This window comes from Sus scrofa, chromosome 17 (assembly GCF_000003025.6).
Source record: "Sus scrofa isolate TJ Tabasco breed Duroc chromosome 17, Sscrofa11.1, whole genome shotgun sequence".
Classification (NCBI taxonomy): domain Eukaryota; kingdom Metazoa; phylum Chordata; class Mammalia; order Artiodactyla; family Suidae; genus Sus; species Sus scrofa.
The window spans coordinates 24,901,675-24,924,857 of record NC_010459.5 but is presented as its reverse complement, the minus strand read 5'-3'; the positions used below and the strand labels follow the sequence as shown (position 1 = coordinate 24,924,857).

The 23,183-nt window shown below is 43.0% G+C and overlaps 1 protein-coding gene across 1 annotated transcript in view; it reads left to right on the top strand.

Annotated features, from left to right (window-relative positions):
• The window catches only part of KIF16B (kinesin family member 16B), a 306,852-nt gene that overhangs the window by 264,133 nt on the left and 19,536 nt on the right, over positions 1-23,183 (top strand). The window contains exon 25 of the mRNA XM_021078047.1: positions 7,968-8,051. Coding sequence (XP_020933706.1) covers positions 7,968-8,051 — 84 coding nt within the window. The remainder of the gene's footprint in view (positions 1-7,967; positions 8,052-23,183) is intronic.

Here is a 23,183-nt window from a genome sequence, read left to right as displayed (position 1 = left end):
CTCTTAAATAGAGCACTTCCTTCAGCTGCATCCCTTTTGTCATTCAGGAGCCCTGTTGGGGGGTGTGTGTGTTGGAGGAAAAGTCTGCAGGCCTGTGATTATGCCTCAGTCTTAGCCTGTGGTGGGCGTTCCACACCCCCAGGACCATTAGGCTTTGGTAAAACCCAAGGTGGTTTGATTCCAGTAAGAGTATTTCTTGAGGGGAGGCCTTGTTAAGGACAACAGAGTGTTCTGGGTGAATTTCAAAAGTACTCCTTCACCCCCATCCCCAGTGCCCACTTTCTGCAGAGCTCAGGGGATTTTTCTCCTGTCTTCACAGTGAGAATCTTGTGGGACTTCTGGAGGTCAACCTCACAAAAGTATGGGAATCCCAGTTCTCTGAAAACTAGCTCCTTTGGAGTTTTTTTAGCTGTCATACTCGTCTACACTGAGCCTCTAGCAGTTCATCAATTGTAATTTAAACTGGCTCCAGTTTTGTTGTGTTTCTTCTTTTTCATTATAGTTGATTTACAGTGTTGTGTCAATTTCAGCTGTACATCAAAATGACCTGGTCATATTCATATATATGTGTGTGTGTGTGTGTGTGTGTGTGTGTGTGTATGTATATATATATATATATATATATATATATGCACATTCTTTTTCTCATTACCCTTTTATCATATTCCATCCCAAGAGATTGGGTATAGTTCCCTGTGCTATACAGTAAGACCTCATTGCCTATCCATTCTAGATGTAATAGTTTGTATCTACTCCCCTGAAACTCCCAGTCCATCCCACTCCATCCCCCACTCCCTTGGCAACCACAAGTCTGTTCTCTATGTCTATGAATCTGTTTTCTGTTTTGTAGATAGGTTCATTTGTGCTATATTTTGGATTCCACATATAAGTGACATCATGTGGTATTTGTCTTTCTCTTTATGACTTACTTCACTCAGTATGATAATCTCTGGTTGCACCCCTGTTGCTACAAATGGCATTATTTTGTTCTTTGACTCCAGTTTTGAGCTTCTGCCCCAGCTAAGCTCTGCTTCTCTGTTTCTGCCTGTCCATCTCTCTGGTTGGGAACCCGTGTTTGCCCTGTGGCCTCAGTTCTCCAATGAATCTAAAAAGAGTTGATAACCCTCAGTTTGGTCAGTTGTTTTCTTGTTGTGAGGACAGGAATCACAACTCCTAGGCTCCTTCCATATCAGATCAGAAACCAGATCCTATGTGAATAATTTTAGATTTATAGGAAAAGAAAAAAAAAAAAGTAACCACTTTCCCCTGTTAACAATTTACTTGAGTATAGGGCATTGGCATAACTAGTGAACCAGTATTGATACATTATTATTATTAGCTAAAGTCTATACTCTTGAGATTTCCTTAATTTTTACCCAGCATCCTTTTGGGGAGGAGGAAGGAGGCAAGGCAGCAAGCCTACCACGTGCCTAAACCTTTGCCTGGAATGTTTCTGAATTTTTTCCCACCCATTTTTCCTTTGCACTGAGATGCATCTTCTCTTTATTTTCTGGTGTTGGCGGAGACTGTGGGGTCACTCTCTGTGGCAGTAAAGCCCAGTGCCTGCCTCTGGCCTGATCTCCTTCCAACACCTTGGACAGCTCTAGGTTCTCCTCCCACAGCCCCTGCTGCCGTCCTCTTTGCTGCCAGCGTGGTGTCGCCACCTTCTCCTGTCCCCAGCTTTCATCTTTAACAGGCACTTCGTGGAATACCTGGGGGTTTGGCAGCCTGCTCCAGTGGACAGCTCATGGCCCGGGCCCTGGAAGGGAGGCTCAGAGGCTTCCTAGTCTGGAGACAGAGTGTTTCCTTTACTTTTCATCACCTTTGTTGTTTGTGGTGCTTTTGATGGCGATAAGGGGAGCCAACAAAAGCTTTACTCCACCATGTTTGTTTGTTTTTTTAACTTTATTGGATTATAGTTGACTTACAATGTTGTATTAGTTTCAGGTATACAGCAAAGTGAATCGGCCATACATATAAATGCATTATTTTTTTCCCATATGGTTATTATAACCTAATGAGTAGAGTTCCCTGTTGTTATGCGGTAGGTTACTATTAATCACGTTTTATACAGTAGTGTGTATATGTTCTTCCCATCCTCCCAGTTCCTCCCCTCCCTTCCATGGTTTCATAAGATTGCTTGTGAAATCTGCATGTTTATGTTCTATAAACAAGCTCCCTTGCATCATTTTAAAAATCAGATTGCACATATAAGGGATATCAGAGGTTATCACACTGAGTGAAGTTAGACTCTACCATCTTTAACCAGAGCTGTTCCATCAGTGTTATGGTTTGTAGAAAGGTTATTTCTGTTACACTGACTTTTTTTTGACATATCAACAAAATAATAGAATTTTGCTACTGAGCTTTGCCTAGTGGGTTCAGATGACTAGGTGAATGGCAAAGAACACACACACTTTTTAACATGCGACGCTCTTCATGAAAGTCATAAGGTGAAATGATAGTTCTTGCCTTTTCTGAAAAGATAATCTTACAAAAAGGAAGAAAGTTATTTTTTTCCTCATTACTGAATCCCAAGTATCTTGATCGTTTTTATACACATCAGAAACATTTATCTGAATTCCTTTAGAATTTGGTTATTGTCAGGAGTATAGAACTTGAGGAACTTTAATTTTTGGAAACATAGGACACTGTATTTCCTTTGTCAGAGATTACAAAGGAAATCAGAGGAGCCTCTCCTCCACCAGTGGTTTGCTGTTTACTGTCCCTGACAGTGTTTCTCATGGAAATAAGATCTCAACCATCTGCTCAATTAAAAAAATGAAGCAACGAAAATGAAAAAATTTTAACTATAAAAATTTTGAGAAGAAACATAAATGCCCAATTAATATGATTGATTTTATTTTAAATTTTATGTCTAACATGAGAAGCCAAACAAACAATAGATGTCAGTGTATGTAGGACATGAGTGAGAAAGTCAGGGACGATTCAGTCACCCCCCGTTCTGAGCCTCTTCTTTATTCTTCATTTGTTGGACATATTACTTTTCAGACAACAACACTTTCTGCAAAATGGAAAAGAGATTTTCTCCCTTTTTTGGCTCTCCAGGCACATTATTTGTCCTGACTAGTGGTTCTTTCTATCTTGGTAAATTGTCCATTTTTAAAAGTATTTGGACAGTTGAAATAATTCCCAATCCAGAAATGAAACCTACCGAGGGTTGCTTTTGCTGTTCTGTTTCAAAATAAATGAAGGTAGTAACTTTGTACTTGTGGAGAGAAAAAAGTTCAGACCTCTTTTCTAACCCAGATTTCTAAACCCTTCTAAGGATTTTTATAATATTAAAGATAAAAAGGATTAGACGGATTTTCTGATATCATGAATTAAGCAGTAGTTCCTGCCCTCTTTCCTTTAATCCACGTAAAGGTTATGATGATCTCCCCCCCCCCCAAAAAAAAGATGGCTGATGCTGAGCATGCCGCTCTAATCCGTTCTGTGCCAACAGCTGTTGGCCCCTAAATGGCTTCTATGCCACCTACGCTATTTACCCCAACTCCTCGGCTCTTTTAATGTCGCCTGTTTTTTACTATAAGATATTTCTAGTTTCATTTTATTTTTGAGCACTTTTAAGAAGACTCTTCTCTAGAAAGAATATTGGTTTAGAGCAGCCGATAGACAGTCCCCAGGATATTCATCCTTGGCAGGTAGAAGCAGCTGGAGATGGATCTTCACCCTAGTGGTCGTTTAAAAATGTCAGAGTTTTATATGGGGTTTAACCAGATGGAATTGCTGATATGCAGCCATGTTTAACTTCAAGATTGGCAATTTCATCTCATTCAGCCTAAGAGTTTATAGATTGCGAGGCTAAACAGCACTGTCAAGATTTTCTAAAAAGGAGGAATGGAGGTAGTTTCCATTCTCTCAGAGGGAAGAGGCTGAAAAGCGTTTCTGATGTAAATATAACTATTTCGATGGAGGCAGTACATTTTTTAATACCTTGCCTCACGACCTTACCTTTCTACTTTAGTTTGTTTGTGGCCCAGCCCCACCCAAAGGATGCAGAGGGGATCTTGTGCACTTATCACCCATCCCATGGGAACTTGTGCCCCCGTTCTGTCTCTCCCCACCTCCTTCACCTCAACTCTGTGCTCCTGTTTTTCTGTGAAGAGAAAGGCGACAGGAACAGGTAATCCTCTATGTCCCAGGACAGACTCCTGGGACTGTGCCTCCAGACCCATCATGTTCCTGTTATGCCACCCCATCGCCAACCCCTGTCACCTCTGTTGGTGTAGGTGCTCAGGGAGGTTCTGTTGACAGCTCTTGGTGGACCTGTTGACCACTGCCAGCAGCTATCCATCATTTTTCAGGCCAATACACTGGAGGAAGGGTCACTGCCATTCATCTGGATTCCAGGCCCTGGAGACTTCAGGAGGTCTTCCATGCCCCAAAGATGCTCTCTACAGCCTCATTATGAAAACCTAGAGTCATCTGGGTTCCTTGTCTTGACTCAGCCAGCCCATGACTTGCAACCTTTCTTTTTTTTTTTTTTTTTTTTTTTCTTTTTGTGGTCACAGCAACACTAGATCTGAGTCACATTTGTCACCTATGCCACAGCTTGCAATAATGCCGGACCCTTGACTCACTGAGCGAGGCCAGGGACTGAAACTGCACCCTTATGGACACTACTTTGGGTTCTCAACCCCCCTAGCCACAATGGGAACTCCCTTGGAACCTTTCTAAGTCCCTGAAATCTGGATCTGCATTTCTTTATCTGTGGAGTTAGACTGTTAGGATTATGTACCTCAGTGCCGTTTAAGGTTGCCCTTTCCTTCCTACAATCTGAACAACAGTATTACACAGAATTTGTACATATTTATTTCACAGGGTGGATGGTCAGAGCACAAAATACTAGCCTCCATCTCAGGATGGGATACCGCTGTGGACCACGAGGAAATGTAAATGTTTGCTCCCCACCCAGTTCAGCTGCCCAAGGTTCTTTCAGTGCCCTAGTCCTGACTGAGCATGCAAACCTGCCTGTAAATTTCCCCTGATAGAAACCATATCCCCTCATCAGCCACAGAGGAAAATGACAAAACAACCGTGAAAGCCTGCTTGCCAAGCTTTCATCATCACCGCATTTGGGGGTGTGGGTGGGGTAGGCACATTTGTGCAGGATGAAATCGAGGCTGGATGAAGCCCAGAAGACACGCTCTGGGCACCTGTCTTCTCTGAGCAGTAACATATGGGAAGTGTGTTTGTGTTGGCGAGGCAGGATTCCAGAAAACCCTTGAAGCCATATCACCTGTACAGGGATGGGGAGAGGGGACCAGGGGGTGTGGCTTGCTACTTTCTTGGTAATTACCAGATCTCTCTAAATAATAAGAGTAGCTAATTCATACTGGGCCTGTCTTACCTCAGTGCCTGTGGTCTGTCACTTGACCTTGGACTCATTTTAAAGCTCAATGTAAGCAACCAAATTGGAACATTGGTGGGAAAAAAAGAGAGGTGCTACACGCCACTCACCTCAAGATGTCTCTGACTGTGAAAAGCGCAAACCTCTGCCTGACTTCAGTTAACTTTTAAAACAGGCTCTGGAGTCATCAGATACCTTAAAGAGAGTGAAAAGGAGGCTTAATAAGAAAAAGGCATATACGAGTTTACAAAAAAGAAAGCAAACCAAAAGAGTTAAACAGACAGTTCCCCAAAATGCGTAACCAGATGGTCAAGGAGCATGTAGAAAGATGCTCGACATCATGGTTCATTAGAAAAATGCAAATCCAAACCACAATAGAAATCACAGCATACCTGCCAGAATTGCTAAGATGGAAAAGCCCACAGCACCGGGTATTGGTGAGGATCTAAAGCAGCTGGGTCTCTCATTCTTTGCTGGTAGGAGTGCCAGTGAGTAGGACCGCTTTGGAAAACCATTTGATAATTTCAGTACAGCTGAGCACCTGCATTCCATGCAGCCTGGCACGTTCACCCCTAAGACTGTGACCAACCACATTCCCTACATTGGTTTATCAGAAAACCTATAGGAGAATGGATGTGTGTACACGTATAATTGAATCGCTTTGTTCAGAAATTATCACAGTGTTGTAAATCAACTGTACTTCAATAAAACTTTAAAAAATGAAAGGGAAAAAAAACCTATAGGAAAATGTTCATAGCAACACAATGCCTAATGGCCAAAAACTGGAAACAAGCCCAAAGGTCAGTAATCAGAGACTGAACAAGTCAGTTGGCGGAGCATTCACATACGGAATACTGTTCACTCCCAGAATGAGCAAATTATTGCTGCACATGGTGCCTGGGAGGATCTGCAAACACGAGGTAGAGCGATGACAGTAGACACAAAAGGGTTCATGCCATGTGATGCCATCTACATGAAGTTCAAAAATGGGGGGAGGGAGTTCCCCTTTGCGGCTCAGTGGTTAATAAACCCGACTAGGATCCATAATATTGCGGGATTGATCCCTGGCCTCGCTCAGTGGGTTAAGGATCTGGTGTTGCGGTGAGCTGTGGTATAGGTCGCAGATGCTGCTCAGATCCCACATGGCTGTGGCATAGGCCAGCAGCTGTAGCTCCGGTGTGACCCCTAACCTGTTAACTTTCATATGGGATGAAAGTGGGTGTGGCCCTAAAAAGCAAAAAAAAAAAAAAAAAAATAGAACTACACCATGCTGTTAGAAGCCAGGCTAGTGCCAGCCTTTGCACAGGGCAGAAGGGGGCAGTGGAAGGGAGCACTTGGGAGGTCCTGGGCTGCTGGGGATGTCCTGTTTCTTGATCCCGGTGGTGGTTACAGTGTATTGAGATGCTGAAAATTCGGATTTACTTATGTGCACTTTTCTGCATATGTATTCTACTTAATACTAAGTTTTCAAAGTACTAAATATACCGCTGCTAAAGTCCTTAATTTTTTATCCCCACTGTGGTGATATATATTTAAATCAACTAAGATTTGCATATGTATAAAAGAGGCATTGGTGGCACCCTGTAACCTATATTGTGGGAGGAAAATGTTCATTTTTTTTCTTGATGACGCTCCATTGGCTTCTCCATGTGTCTGAACCTGACAAGGCGAGGAAGGGAGGAAACAGTGAAGTTCCTCAGCACCCGCAGCTGTCACCATTCAGCATTCATTCAGCCAAAGCCACCCTAGCTCAGGTCTCCACCAGCTGATGAGTTCTTTCTTGCCTTAGTGTCTCTAAGAGAACTTACCTTTATTTATGGCAATTTTTGTACTTCCAAGAAGCAAAGCACAAGGAAAATACTTAAGAAATTCCCAGACCTGGCTCCAACAAATTCTAAACCTTTGTTCTTGAGGAAACAAGGTGAAAAGATTGAAAAGAAGTCCTCTTTTCACATGGGTGCTCTTCACTTGCAGCAGGAGCTGAGCAAAGGCAATGTGGGATGTTTCAAGAACAATGATCCTAAAAACTCTGGCACAAAATAATGTTCAGATAGATTCAAGTCAAATTTTCAAATTCTCATCTCAACACAAAAAAATAATTGAGTTCCAGTATAAGTAGAGGAATAAAAGAAAAGCAAACTCATGTTTTAAAAAAGAAAACATGTGAAATGCCGTCTGGCAAAGAGATGGATGCGTACATCATCTGGGACAAAACATTGAGACGCAAGTCTGTGCTTCCTGTGGAGTCCCTGTCATCCTTCCTCTTGGTTGACCCTTGTGGAAACTCCCCTGGTCTGTTCAAGGTCACACATTTGGTTGGTGGCTAAACAAGCAGGACCTACCTTATTTATGTATTGGGCCATGCCCGGGGCATGCAGAAGTTCTCAGGATATTGATCGAACCCGAGCCACCGCAGTGACTTAACCGCTAGGTCACCAGGGAACTCTAGGACCTACTGTCTTTAAACCTCCAACCTCTTCTCTTTCCATCCCTTGATAGAGATTCCAAATAATAGTAATATATAATTGATTACGAAGAGCCCAAACATCACAGGTGTGATATTAATGCATCTCTTGTAAAATATGTATTTCAGCTTGCGACCCTTGAATTCCCACCAAAGAAACTATTTGGAAACAAGGATGAGCGTGTGATTGCTGAGAGGCGGAGTCACTTAGAGGTAACAGAATCAAGCTTTGCTTTCTCCGTGTGTAGAAAACTTGCCCTCCCACTGACCAGTGAGAATCCTTCCTCTTAAACACTTACCTCTGGCTCACGATTTGATGGTGCAGCTTCGTAACATGAGAGGTAGCAGCAGCAGATTATAAAGTAATGAGACCAGTTTATTTAAAATATGTCTTCTTCTCCCCTCCCCCCACACACCCCACCCCAGTCTAACTGGGCATCATCCTGGGTCTGAAGGAGATACATTTATTCCAAGGGTTAGGAAGCAGGTTGTGGGTGCGAACTAAATATTCACAGAGACAGATGGTGCACAATGCAGAACAGGGGGATGAAGCCTGTTGCCAAAAACTTGAATTAATTAACTGAAGTCATATAGTATCGCACCACAGTTACTTTTTCAGGATGGTTGGAAGCAAAAAGACGCATACCTATTTTAGTCATGGTTCGGTTTTGTTTGACTTATTTTAACTTCGTCTTCAGAGCCAGCTACTTGGAGAACTTTGGTTCAACACAACTGTTGTTTTTCTGACTGCCTCCCTGCCAGCATGCCTAGCAGACTGCTTTCTATAGCTCATATTTCTTTTTGGGGCAGAGTTGCTTATTTGCTTGGCATCTGATGCTACTGAGACAGCATCTGTGCCGAGGCATGATCGCAGGTGGCCCTTGGTCATTGGCTGCTCTCTTGCCGTTGTGGCCACCGAGGCAGAGAAGACAAAATCACAAAGAGCTCACTCTAGTCAACAAGCTTCCCAGGGACCCAACAAAGTCCCCTCTGATACTCCTTCAAGAGTAGTAAAAATAAGACCTATTGCAAATGAAATCAAGTAAGAGGACGCTCGATACAGCCCTTTGTGAATTGCCGTGTCCTCCCTAAAAATTTGGTACTGTTCCCATTCCTAGAGCCAGTCTTAGTGGCTGCCCTGGTGTCCAGTAGTGCCAGTGCACCAAGGATTAGGGAAGCACCCAGAGACTAGAGTTTCCAGTGAAAGCCAAAGGCAGGAGTGGGGGCCATGCAGAACTTGAAGACAAGGAGATCAGGCTCCATGCTGGGCATCTGAGAGTTTTGAGATCCTCAGCATAGACTGTTCTGAGGGAAGATGAGTTTTCCGAGTGTGGCCATGCTTACAGACATGTGCATTAAAGTATAGAATTATACATTTGAAAAGGTCCTGGAACTGTGATGACGGAGGTTTGGAGGGGTCATTGCAGGCCTCTAAAAGTCAGGAGTTCCATTGTTGCTCAGTGGGTTAAGACCCTGATTGTTATCCATGAGGTTGCAGGTTCAGTGCATCGCCTCAATCAGTCAGCTAAGGATCTGGCATTGTCGCAGAGGTTCGGCTTAGGTCTCAGATGCACCTTGGATCTGGTGTGGCTGTGGCTGTGGCTCCAATTCAGCCCCTAGCTGGGAATTTATATGCCACACCTGTGGCCCTACAAAGAGAAAATAAATAAATAAAATCAGCCTGTGAGGGGGCTTGACCCTAATACCAGCTGAAGAATTTACATTCCGGGGAAAGATTGTCATGGTGAGTCTGCTTGACCAAGTTCTCCTCAAGGTGTAATTGTATCATATGCATAATTTGAAAATAACAGTAGAACTAGTGATGGTTTTCTTGACCGCACCCTTACCAGCCTCAGTTATCTAGAGTGGTCTTTAATGGAAAGATGCAGAATGACAGTATATCGAAACACATTTGCAAACTAACAGAAAGTAGACTGTTGACGTCCTGACCTACTCAAGGCTCTGATTAAATGCACATGGCGACTGCTGGCCCACACAGATTGGGTGTTTTTTGTGTTGCACGTTCGTGAGCTCAGCTGTCAGAGCATCCTGCTTCCAGAGTCAGAACAAAGTCAGAACAAAGCTCTCTCTCGCTTTCATCCTTGGTGCTTTCAGATGGAGCCTGTGTTTGTTCTTTCAGGATCTGCTTAACCACTTAGCCCTCCTAAGCCACCAGCTGTTGGTGAACGGGGTTCTGTGTTAGCCTCTCTTCCAATACAAGCATCCCTCCTATTGCCTGCGGCTGTGGTTTACTGGTGACATTCACCTTTCTGGAATGCATTTCACACCTCCTGGAAATAGGGACTTACATTTTAAATTAAATGTTTCACCTAATGATGACTGTTCAATCTTAGAAGATTTATGTTCTTTTCAAGGAGAGTGTGTAATTTAGCTTTGCTTTAACAGAAAGTTAACCTGAGCTTCTTGGATTAATTTCCTACAACTACTGTTGATTTTTTTTTTCAATCTAACATTAGAAGTCACCGATTTAATGCATTTTCAGGTGGAAATTAACATTTATTTTCCTGGACTTCCTGTTTGATTGAACTCAATATACATTTATTTAATTCCTAATCCCTGCTAGAGACTGCGCTAGGTGTTAAATAGAATATCAAGATAAATGATGATATTTCCTTCCCTCGAAGAGCATATGTTTAAATTTCTGTATGAAACTTTACCTAGAGGTGTGTATAATTAAATACATAAGCACATACAGAAAAATGGATTCCAGTAGGACCCATTTGTATTGGTAGACACTAATATACATAGTGTTGGCTCAAAAGGAATTATCTGCTGATTTTTAAAATCCAGAAATGCAACTCTATAAACCTCTTCACACTGATTGAGCAGCATAGAGCGGTGGTTTAAGCATTCAGTCGTGTTTCCATCTTCCTTGCTATTAAAATATTTCCAAGATTTGGACCATGTGAGCATATCAGCAAAAAAGCATAAAATGGTTTCACATGGAAGACATAGACACCACATTGCTGCTTTTTAAATTGTATAAGTTAAATCTTGCTTGTAAAAAGGTATAATTAGTGTAAAAATGATGGGTAGTAACAGAAATTTCTGCCTATCACAAGATGCTTTAGAGATTGATTTTCTCACCTCGGAGAGAGGAAGTTCAGTTGTGTGTGGCAGTGGTCCCAGTGTGTATGGGGTCGGAGTGTGTATGAGGTCAGGGTGTATATGGGGTTGTGACGTATATGGAGTCATGGTATGTAGCACATAAAAAGGAATGAGTCAGGACATGGTGATGCTAAGAGGAGGAGTAAACTTGGCCCCTAGCACTGATGCTTACTGATAAACTTTGTTGGCTCCACCTATATAGTTAGCAGACAACTCTGGTTTATATCTGGGGCCAGTGTTTCTATAATCCACCCTGTTACTGCTTTGCATCTCATGCTCCAACGCCTCCATGCACTTTTGCTCAAAAAGACCCATAGACTCTTGGACGGTTTCTGACGTGGGCAGTCTTGATGTTGCTGCCACTGTGGTGCACCACCCCCCACTCCGAACATGGGTTCAGTGCAAGTGTGCACGTCATGGGCAGGCCGAGGGTTCTGACAGCAACACTTCCCACATGTAGCTTACGTCCCAGCTCATCCAGCCCTTCCTGTAACTCAGACAGCAGCCCAGCAGAAAAGGCTCTGGAGATAACGGGATATGATTACATCAGTCTCTGCCCAGTGCCTTTTCTTGAGCAGAAAGGTTCTTGTTACTATCCTTATTTTTTTTTCCCTTTAGGCTGCACATGTGGCATATGGAAATTTCCAGGCCAGGGATGGAATCTGAGCTGCAGCTGTGCTCTACATCACAGCTGCAGCAATGCCAAACCCCTAACCCACTGTGCCACAGTGGGAACTCCACCTTGTTACTTACTATCCTTGAAGCCAGATACCATTACTGTTAGATTGAACCTGCCCTTGTGGTAGGTCAGAAATGCAGGAATATTGGCAATTCCATAGGCTTCCACATAATGCTCCTGCAATGTCATGTTTACTAAGTGTTTACTAAGTGCCAGGCATACGTGAAAGGCTTGATACATCAGGCCGTTTACTCCTCCCAGCCAGCTGTTGAGGTGACTTCTATTATTATCTCCATTTTACAGGTGAGAAGGTTAAGTCTTGGTCAGGAGCCCGTAAGTGGCAAGCCTTAGTTCCTAGTGGAACATCTTTCAGAGCAGGCTCCTTTTCTCAATCCTCAGCATACTCTGCATTTGAGATGGAGTTGGGTCTTCCACATACTTGATTCTGGAATGTCCATGAGCGTTGTCTCCACTTCTTTTGAGATACCTGTTCCTTTCTTGCTCATATCCAAAGATATGTTTAGGTCCCAAACTCCCTTATTTGTATTCTAAAGTTACTTGAAGGCAACAGATAGACGTCTAATGGAATTCTTAATCTCTCCTGATATTTCGCATGTGCTTCAAATTCCCTGAATCATTCACCAAATTCTCAGAAAAATCTGCCCAGATGAGGTTTTTGTTTTGTGTTTTGTGTCACTAATTTCAGGAATGTTATTATCTACTAGGAACACTTCCGCTCATCATCTCAGTAGTCTGTCATTTCAAGGAGTAACTGTAATTAATGAAAACAAATGAAATCCTCCAGAACAGTAAAGCTCTCAAGAATAAAACCACCACCTCTGGAAGTAAGGACCCAGGAAATTTCTAGGACATATACTTGGAAGTCCTAGAGTGGGCACCAGCCCAAGGCCACTCCTTTTTGTCTGCCTTTTTTTTCACCTCCTTAGCTAGAGCGTTAGGAAGATGGATGAACATTGTGTGAGAGCTGGGAGAGTGGTCCTTGGAGCATGTCATCCTGGGTCTTGAATCTGGCTCTATTTCAAAGTTAACGTCACCAACGGCTGCTTTATCTGTAAAATGAGGATAAATTAGACACCACCTTCCAGAAGTTGACCTGAGGGTTAAGTGAAATCACGGACAGAATCTGGACCCTGGCACAGAGAGAAGCTCTCAGAAGTGTTGGGTGGTGCAGTGGTGAGTGAAGACGGTGGTGGCGATAATGGCAACAGCGATGGCACCTTCTGGCACATTTCAGAGCCAGGGAAGGACAAGGGAGCGCCACCCTCCTGCAGTCATAATGGGTAACAAGGTGGGCACCTCAGTCTGTCACGTCTACTTGCAAAATCAGTTTCCAAGGGCAGAGACACTCAATTATGTTCTTATACATGCTGACCCCTGGAAGATGCCAGGACTTTCATGCCGTAACACCAGCCTTTCACTCAACCTGTAAAATTGTCATCTGAAAATTTAGAAATGGCTTCTGACAATTTGATCATGGTCAAGCTCTTGTCCACTGTGAGAAAGATTGGGGGCCCAGGATCATGACGAAATGAGCACCATTCTTCTGTGTTTATGTTGCTGTTCTACACAGCCAGTTGCTTCTCTCTGCATCTCCCGGGTCACTGAGGGCAGGACCACCCCTTAGGAGTCCCCAACATACCTGATGCGTCCCTGAGCTTCTGCCTACAAAAAAATAGGTAAGCGTAATGCCTTTTGGCTAGCAACCCCCAGCAACACACCTACTTTTTAACAATGTTAGATTTATATTAACCCACTGCCCTGAGGAAAAACAGATACCTGCTTCAGAGGAAGCAGGTGGCGTCTCTGCAAGGTGTTACCAAGAACTTAGAATAGCACTTGGGCTCAGGTTAGGTGACTCAGGGCAGAGTGCAAGGAAGTGGGGCCTCACTCTGGATTGGATGTTGGGCTAATTCTATGATTGGATGTCTTAATAGTTTTTACCTAGGCGTTCCCATTGTGGTCAGTGGGTTAAGGACCCAGTGTCTCTGTGAGGATGTGGGTTCAGTCCCTGGCCTTGCTCAGTGGATTAAGGATCTAGTGTTGCCTGTGTTTAAACTTGGGTTTAAATGCCACTTTGCAATAATAGGCTCTTGGGCTGGCTACTTACCTACTCTGAGCTTCATTATTCTCAATGTGAAACAAAAGAGCTAATTTTTCAGAGCTGTTGAGGGGATCAAATGAAAATGGTATCTTAAAAACACCTATTAGGGAAGGGAGGAAGGGAAGGAGAAGAAGTAAAGAAAAGAGAAGAGTTCCCCGATGGCACATTGGATTAAGGATCTGGTGTTGTCACTGCTGTGGCTTGGGTTGAAGCTGTGGCTTAGGTCTAACCCCTGGCCCCAGAACTTCTGAATGGCACAGAAGTTCTACCTATAGAAGATGTAACGTGTATATATCCCAAATTGATACAAGACAGTGACTTAAAATATACATTATATGGTACTATATAGTCCAGCAGACCTAGTTTTAAATCCTTGCTCTGCCACTTGCTGAGTACCATCAACAGGTTACTTAACCTCTCTGTGAATCAGTTTTCTTTTCCACAAAATGGAGGTAATAAAAGAACTCACTTCATAGCTGAGTTGTTGAGAAGGTTAAATGAGATATGTGTAAAATACTTGGATAAGTGTCAGGTACATAGAAAACACTAGAAATGATCAATCTTCCCATCGCCATATGGTGACTTACAGTGTACTTTTAAAATTAAAGTCCTAATTAATGCACTAAGACAAGAAAAAGAAACAAAAGGCATTCTGCTTAAGAAGGAAGCAGATGTCTTATTCACAGGCGACATGATTATCTCTTTAGAAAATCCAAAATAATGGATAAGAAGTCTTCTGGAACTGAGACGCAATTATGGCAAGATTGCACAATACAAGGTTAATATATAATAGTCACTTTCCTATATACCAGCAGTGAAAAAGTGGAATTTGAAATTAAAAACACAGTAGAATGTATATTAGCACCCCCTAAAATTAAATACTTAGGTAAAAATTTAATAAAATAGTATAAGATCTATGTGAAGAAAACTATAAAATGCTGATGGAAGAAATCAAGAACTAAGCAAATGACGAGATTGTCTGTGTTATGGATATGAAGACTCAATATTGTCAAGATATCAGGTCTTCCAACTTGACCTATAGATTCAGTGCAGTCTCCCAGCAAGGTATTTGTGGACGTGGACAAACTGATTCTGAAGTCTGTATGGAGAGGTGAAAGTCCCGGAACAGCCAATACAATACTGAAGCAGAAAAACAAAGGCACAGGACAGACACTCCCCAACTTCAAGACTAGCGGTAAAGCTACAGTCATCCAGAGAGTGTGTTAGGGGCAAAAGAATAGACAGCGCAATTAATGAAAGAGAACAGGGAGCCCAGAAATAGATCCACATAAATAAAGTCCACTGATCTTTGACAAAGGAGAAAAGATATGCAATGGAACAAAAATAGTCTTTTCAAACAAAGATGCTGGACCAACTATACATCCATATGCAAAAAAGATTCTAGCACAGACCTTATACCTCTCACAATAAGTAACTCAAAATATATCATAGACCAAATGTAAAATGCAAAACTCTAAAACTAGAAGATAATATTAGAGAAAACCCAGATGACCTTGGGTACGGTGATGACCTTTCAGATTCAGCACCAAAGGCATGATCCATGAAAGAATTAATTGATACACTGGACTTTATTAAAATTAAAAGTTTCTGCTCTACAAAAGACGATGCCAAGAATGAGAATAATGAGAATGCCAGCCTCATACTGGGGAAAAACATTTGCAAAGGACCCATCTGATAAAGGCCCCTTATCCAAAACATACTGTGAACTTTTAAAACTAACCAATAAAGAAATGAGAAATTTGATCTAAAAATAGGTAAAAGACCTGAACACACACTTCACCAAAGAAGATATACAGATAGCAAATAAGAATATAAAAGAGGAGTTCCCATTGTGGCTCAGTGGTTAACAAATCCAACTAGGAACCATGAGTTATGGGTTCCATCCCCGGCCTTGGTCAGTGGGTGCAGGATCCGGCGTTGCTGTGAGCTGTGGTGTAGGTTGCAGACGTGGCTCAGATCTTGTGTTGCTGTGGCTCTGGTGTAGGCTGGTGGCTACAGCTCTGATTAGACCCCTAGCCTGGGAACCTCCATATGCTATGGGAGTGGCCCTAGAAAAGGCAAAAAGACAAAAAATAAAATAAAATAAAATAAAAGAATATAAAAGAATGGAGTTCCTGTTGTTGCTCAGCCCATTAAGAACCCAACATAGTTTGTCCTTGAGGATGCGGGTTTGATCCCTAGCCTCCTTCAGTGGGTTAAGGATCCAGCATCACCATAAGCCATGGCATAGATTACAGATGTGGCTTGGATTGGCGTTGCCGTGTCTGTGGCACAGACTGGCAGCTACAACTGCGATTCAACCCCTAGCCTGGAAACTTCCATATGCCACAGGTATGGCTATAAAAAGGAAAAAAAAGAAGAAATACATATATATAAATGAGACAATTTCTGTCTTTTGTTTTTTGCCGTTTTTTTTTTTTTTTTGTTTTTTTTTTTTGATCTTTTAGGGCTGCACCAGCAGTATATGGAGGTTCCCAGGCTAGGGGTTGAATCGGAGCTGTAGCCACCGGCCTACACCACAGCCACAGCAACACAAGATCTGAGCCACGTCTGTGACATCCACCACAGCTCACGGCAACACTGGATCCTTAATCCACTGAGCGAGGCCAGGGATCAAACCCGAGTCCTCATGGATGGTAGTCAGGTTCATTAACCACTGAGCCATGGCAGGAACTCCAAGTGAGATAATTTCTGATGGTGACAAGTGTTAAGAAGAAAAAAAAAAAAAAAGACTATAAGAGGACATTCAATGTCATATATCAATTGGGAATCGCAAATTGAAATAACAATGAGATATCTCTCTGTACACCTATTTGAATGACCAGAACCCAAAACGGCATGGCTGTCAGATGCCACGGAGAATGTGGAGCAACAGGAACTTTTCCTACATTGGTGGCAGGAATGAATGACGATGCAGCTACTTTGGAAGACAGTTTGGAAGTTTCTTCTAAAACTAAACACACTCTCACCATACAGTTTGGCAGTTGCATTCTTGGTATTTACCCAAATGAGCTGAAAACATATGTCCCCACAAAAACCTATACATGAATGTTTATTGCAGCTTTATTCATAACTACTAAAACTTGGATGCCATCAAGACATCCTTCAGTAGGTGACTGGATAAATAAACTGTGGTACATCCAGAGAGTGAAATATTACTCAACATTAAAAAGAAATGAGCTGTCACACCATGAAAGGACATAGAGTGACCTTAAATACATAAAACTAAGTGAAAGGAGCCAGTCTGAAAAGACTACATACTATATGATTCCAACTATATGACATTCTGGAAAAGCCAAAACTATGGACACAGGAGAAGGATCAGGGGTCAGTGGTGGGAAGGAGGGTGAACAGGCAGAGGACAGGATTCTTGGGGCAGTGAAGCTGCTCTGTAGGATACTGTCATGATGGGTACATGTCAGTACACATTCGTCAAAGCCCATAGAGTGAGCAAGAGTGAACGCTAATGTGAACTGTGGACTTTGGGTGATAATGTTGTGTCAGTGTAGGCTACTGATTATAACAGATGGAACCTTCTGGTGCAGGAATTTCATAGTGGCCGTGTGTATGTGAGGATGGGGGTGTGTAGGAGAGATCTCTTTGCCTTCCTCTCTATTTTTCTGTCACGTTTTAACTGCTCTTAAAGTAAAGTTTAGGAGTTCCCATCTGGCTAAGCGGTAACGAACCCAGCTAGTGTCCATGAGGATGCAGGTTCAATCCCTGGCCTCGCTCAGTGGGTTAAGAATTCGGCGTTGCCGTGAGCTGTGGTGTAGTTTGCAGATGCAGCTCAGGTCCCATGTTGCTGCAGCTGTGGTATAGGCTGGCAGCTGCAGCTCCGATTTGACCACTAGCCTGAGAGCTTCCATATACCTCACGTGCGGCCCTAAAAAGCAAAAGACAAATTAAGTTTATTTAAAATTTTTATAAATGCAGTCATCATGCATTTATAATCTTCCTTTCCTCCTTTACTGTCTTCCTTTGTCTTTCACTTTGTCCTCTCTCCATCCTCTTATTTTTCCACTGTCCCTTTATTGCTTTGCTAAACAAAAGGCAGGAAGAAGGATAGATGGATGAATGGATGGATAGATGGATGGATGGACGGACGGACGGATGGCGAGATGGATGGACAGATGGACAGATGGGTGAGTGAATGCATTTGACACTAGTATACACTTTTGTTAAAACTATGAGGTTTAACTATTATTAAAAAGAAGGCAGGGAGTTCCTGTTGTGGCCCAGCAGAAACAAATCTAATATCCGTGAGGATGCAGGTTCGATCCCTGGCCTCTCTCAGTGGGTTGGGGATCCAGTGTTGCCATGAGCTGTGGTGTAGGTTGAAGACTCAGCTTGGGTTCAAAGTTGCTATTGCTGTGGCATAGGACAGTAGCTGTAGCTCCCATTCGACCTCTAGCCTGGGAATTTCCATACACCGCACCTGCAGCCCTAAAAAGCCAAAAAAAAAAAAATATATATATATATATATATATATGTGTGTGTGTATGTGTGTGTATATATGTGTGTGTGTGTGTATATATGTGTGTGTGTATATATATGTGTGTGTGTATATATATGTGTGTGTATATATGTGTGTGTGTATATATATGTGTGTGTGTATATATGTGTGTGTATATATATGTGTGTGTGTATATATATATGTGTGTGTGTATATATATGTGTGTGTTATATATATATGGAAGATAATCATTCTCTAAATAAATTATATTTTTCATACATATTTTCTCCACTGCTAAGCATATAATAATTTATATTTCATTAAGGACGACCTAACTCATTACTCTGAAACTTGAAAATCATTATTTTTATCTGTCTTTACTGAGCACCATTTGTATTCCCTTGTTCTTTCCAAACTCAGGGTGGATTAAGGATTCAGTGTTGCTGTGAGCTGTGATGTGAGCTGTGTCTCAGACACAGTTTGGATCTGGTGTTGCTGTGGTGTAGGCCAGCAGCTGTAGCTCTGATTCAACCCCTAGCCTGGGAACTTCCATATGCCAGAGGTTTGGCCCTAAAAAGAGGAAGAAAAAAAACCACAACTACAATGCCATCATCAACACACACATACACACCCACACACACACCAGAAATTAACTAATTTCTTATATAAACAAATACTTGGTCAATGTTCAGACCACACCAATTTTCTCATTTTTTTTCAACAGATGTACTTCCATTAAGACCCACAATAAATCCACCCTTAGCATTGGTCAATATGTCTTGAAAGTGTCTTATAATCTATAGGTTTGCCTTCCCTCTTTTTTTCCCACCATCTGTTTGTTGATGGGACCATGTCTTCCGTCCAGTGAATTCTTACATTTGAGTTTTTGCTAGTCACACGGGGTGTCGTTCACTATGCCTCTCTAATCCTGTGTCTTCTGAAGGCAAGTAGGTAGATTGAGTGGCTCCACTGAGGTCAGGTCTGATTTTCTGCGTCAAGAATGCTGTAGAGGTGGTGCTGCTGTTCCACCATGTCTCAGAGCATGGCAGTTGGGATGTGATGTCTGCTGGTCTGTCTCTGATGGTCTTTGCTTTCTCTATCAAGGCTGTCTGGTGATTATGGCAGTCACAACCCACACTCAGGACCACGTCCCATGCCTGCAGTGAGCCAGTCCTGTGTATGTCAGTCAAGTGCTTCCTGGGGCTTCAAGGGGCTCTGCCCTTTCGGAGCAGAGTTGAGACAAGTAGTTACAGGGACAGTCATGACCACCTCTGAGCTTCCTCTGAGCTTATCAAGGATGCGACTCCCAAACCAGTGGTTCCCAAACCCAAGTCTGGCTGATCTTTGAAAGATCTTGAGTAGCTTTTTGAAATAGACATATCAAACCTCATTCTAGTATATTCTGGCTCAGCAAGTCTAGAGTGGGATCTGGGAATCTGCTGTGCAAAGATGGAACTGATGTGGAAGCAAAAGCTGGATCCTAAAGCCACTTTCATGTCCTTGGATTGAACCACAGGGCAATGAGGGACCCAGCGAGTATTTTAAGCTGAGGAATGGTGGGATGAGGTTTTTACTGCCAGAGCGAGAAGAGAGGAGCAGCGGAGACGGAGGCAGGAAGGGCAGTGACCCAGCTGTTACTGCCTTCAGATCAGAGGTGACCGTGGCCTGAAGGAGGATGAGACGGTGGTTGGGATGGAGGAAGGCAGAAGGATATGAGCCTCACCAGCAGGGCTCACCGTTCCACTGAACCAAAACTGTGAGACAGCGATAGAATTAGTCTGGATGCCCAAGATCTGAACATCCGTCTTTAACAAGACAGTAAGATTTAGCAGTCGATATATTGTGAATTTTGCATTTCTGCACGCAACTCATGGTACTGAAGTAGTGCTTTTTCACCACTTCACCCATTTGGGGATTGGAAGCTGTATGAGCCAGGGTTCTCCAGAGAAACAGAACCAACAAGATGTCTGCGTGTGTGTAGAGATTTGTCATAAGGCATTGCCTCACCTAGTTATAGAGGCTGAGATGTCCTGAGATCCCAGAGAGCAAATGGTTCCAATCTGAGTCCAAAGGCCCGAGAACCAGCAGAGCCTGGTTGGCGTCAGTTCCATTCTGAAAGCTACCATTTCCATTCAAGTCCAAAGACAAGACAGACTGCTTCCCTAGTTCAGTGCTGTCAGGCAGGAGTTCCTCTTACCCTGGGAGGATCTGCCTTCTTATTCGGCTGATTAGGTGCAGCCCACCCACGTTAGGGGGGGTGGTGTGGTCCCCTCAGTCTGTTGATCCAGATGTTAATCTCATCTGGAGACACCCTCACAGACACCAGCACAATATGTCACCAAACATCTGGGCGCTGCATAGCCCCGCCAAATCAACACATAAAAGTCACCATCACAGAAACCAATTCTCTTCACCCCTGATATGCTACAGTGGTAATTGTTCCATTTGGTGGGGCTTTTGATAGTCTAATATCAATCCCAGTTGCAATCCTTCTTCATGTGCAGACCCATTAAGTCCATGGCCTCTTGTCATTCCTGGGTCCCGTGCTCCTTTACAAGGTGTTGGGGGCTTGACACATACCACAGGGATCCCACAGCTCTTCCCAATTTATGGCAATAGCATCAAATGAAAGGAGCGCAGTGCAGCTCCGGCAGCAGGGTTACAGGCCAAGCACGCTTGCTGTGGAGTTCGGTACCAGACAATTTTCATTTCCCGGCTTATTTTCATAGCAGAATGACACGAATCCTGAATGCTGTGGTGTGACACTGCTGGAGAGTTGTCCCTGCTCTCTTTCTAGCTCCAGCAAGGCATCGCTGCTCGGTTTCCTTTATTAAATGTCTCATTGCCTCTGAAACAGAAGCAGGCACCACAAGTGGTGTTGAACACACAGCGCGGGTGACTCCTCATGACAGCAGCTCCCTTCTCTGTCGCCCGTACCTGGGGGTGGCTGGCCTGCCCTGCTCAGAGACAGATGTGAACTCCATGGTGCTGTGGGCCTCACTGTTTGCTCTGCGTAATTAAATACCGTTTTCGTGTTTTCTCATTCTTGCCACCCGTCTCATCTCACTTCTGTGAGAGGTCTTTGAAACCCAAGCACTTAATTAGCTCCTGGGCCCTGGGGGAAGCATCAGAAGTACAGCTAAAGGTAGAGGGAAAGAGCAGTCGTGATTGTGGTAGAAAGAACTCTGACCTCCTGGGGATGCCCGAGCTACTAAAATTGTTTTGGAATTAGTGACTGTTTGGAGTCATGTGTATGATAGTGTCACGCTTTTGTCATTAATTTCTAGCAGTGTTCACATCTGTGCAGTTACATCTGCTCCTTTCTGCCAGAGGCTGCCATGTTTTCTTTCCCCCAGTGCACACATTGTCCTGGATGCAGATAAAAGGGTGTCCTGTGTGGTTCTCAGTCCCTTCCTGGGGACCAGAGTGTCCCTTAGAGCTCCTGATTGTAGTGTTGTAGACACATCCACATCTTGCTCACACTCACTAAAGGAGGAGACATGCAGTGATATATTATTAATTACAGAATAAGATAAAGCATGATCTAGCAAGATACAATTAATGTTGATTTAACTATAGATTCTATTATTTGGGTATAATTATAGGCATAATTATAAATGTAGTTCTATAGGTATAACATAGATGTAGGTTATAGCTGTATAGGTTGTAGATGTGTATAGAAATGTGAAATTTAGGTATAATTCAATATTGTATATAGATATAACTATGTAGAGTTATGTAATAGAATAAAGAATCCACTCTTGTAACCACTATGGAAAACAGTAGCTTCCTCAAAAAAATAGAACTGCCATATGATCTAGCAATCCCACTCCTAGGCAAATATCCAGAGAAAACCATAATTCAAAAAGATACTTGCAGGACTTGCCGTCGTGGCTCAGTGGTTAACGAATCTGACTAGGAACCGTGAGGTTGCGGGTTCGATCCCTGGCCTTGCTCAGTGGGTTAGGGATCCAACGTTGCCATGAGCTGTGGTATAGGTCGCAGATGCAGCTCGGATCCCACATTGCTGTGGCTGTGGCGCAGGCCAGCAGCTACAGCTCCAATTAGACCCCTAGCCTGGGAACCTCCATGTGCCACAGAAGCGGCCCTAGAAAAGGTAAAAAGACAAAAAAAAAAAAAAAAAAAGAAAGATACTTGCACCCTAATGTTCACTACAGCACTATTTACAATAGTCAAGACATGAAGACAACGTAAATGTCCATCCACAGATGAATGGATGAAGAAGATGTGGCATCTAACACAAGGGAATACTACTCAGCCTCAAAAAGAATGAAATAATGCCATTTGCAGCCACATGGATGGAACCAGAGACTGTCAAACTAAGTGAAGTAAGTCGGAGAAAGACAAACATCACATAACACCACTTATGTGGAATCTAAAAAAAAGCTATAAATGAACTTATTTGCAGAACAGAAACAGACTTCAAAAACAAACTTATGGTTACCAAAGGTGAGGGGAAGGATGAATTGGGGGTTTGGGATTGGGATTTGGGATATGCACACTGATGTATATGGAATGACTGGCCAACGAGGACCTGCTGTATAGCACAGGGACTCTACCTAATATTCTGTGATAACCTATATGGGAAAAGAATCTGAAAAAAATAGATGTGCGTATATGTATAACTGATTCACTGTGCTGTACAGCAGAAATTATCACATTGTAAATCAACTGTAATTCAATACAACTTGAAAAAACAAAAAACAGGGAGTTCCCATCATGGCTCAGTGGTAGCGAATCTGACTACGATCCATGGGGATGAGGGTTTGATCCCTGGCCTCACTCAGTGGGTTGAGGATCCGACGTTATCATGAGCTGTGGTGTGGGTTGCAGATGTGGCTTGAATCTGGCTTTGCTGTGGCGGTGGTGTAGGCCTGGGAACTTCTATGTGCTCTGGGTGTGGCCCTAGAAGTGGGGGGA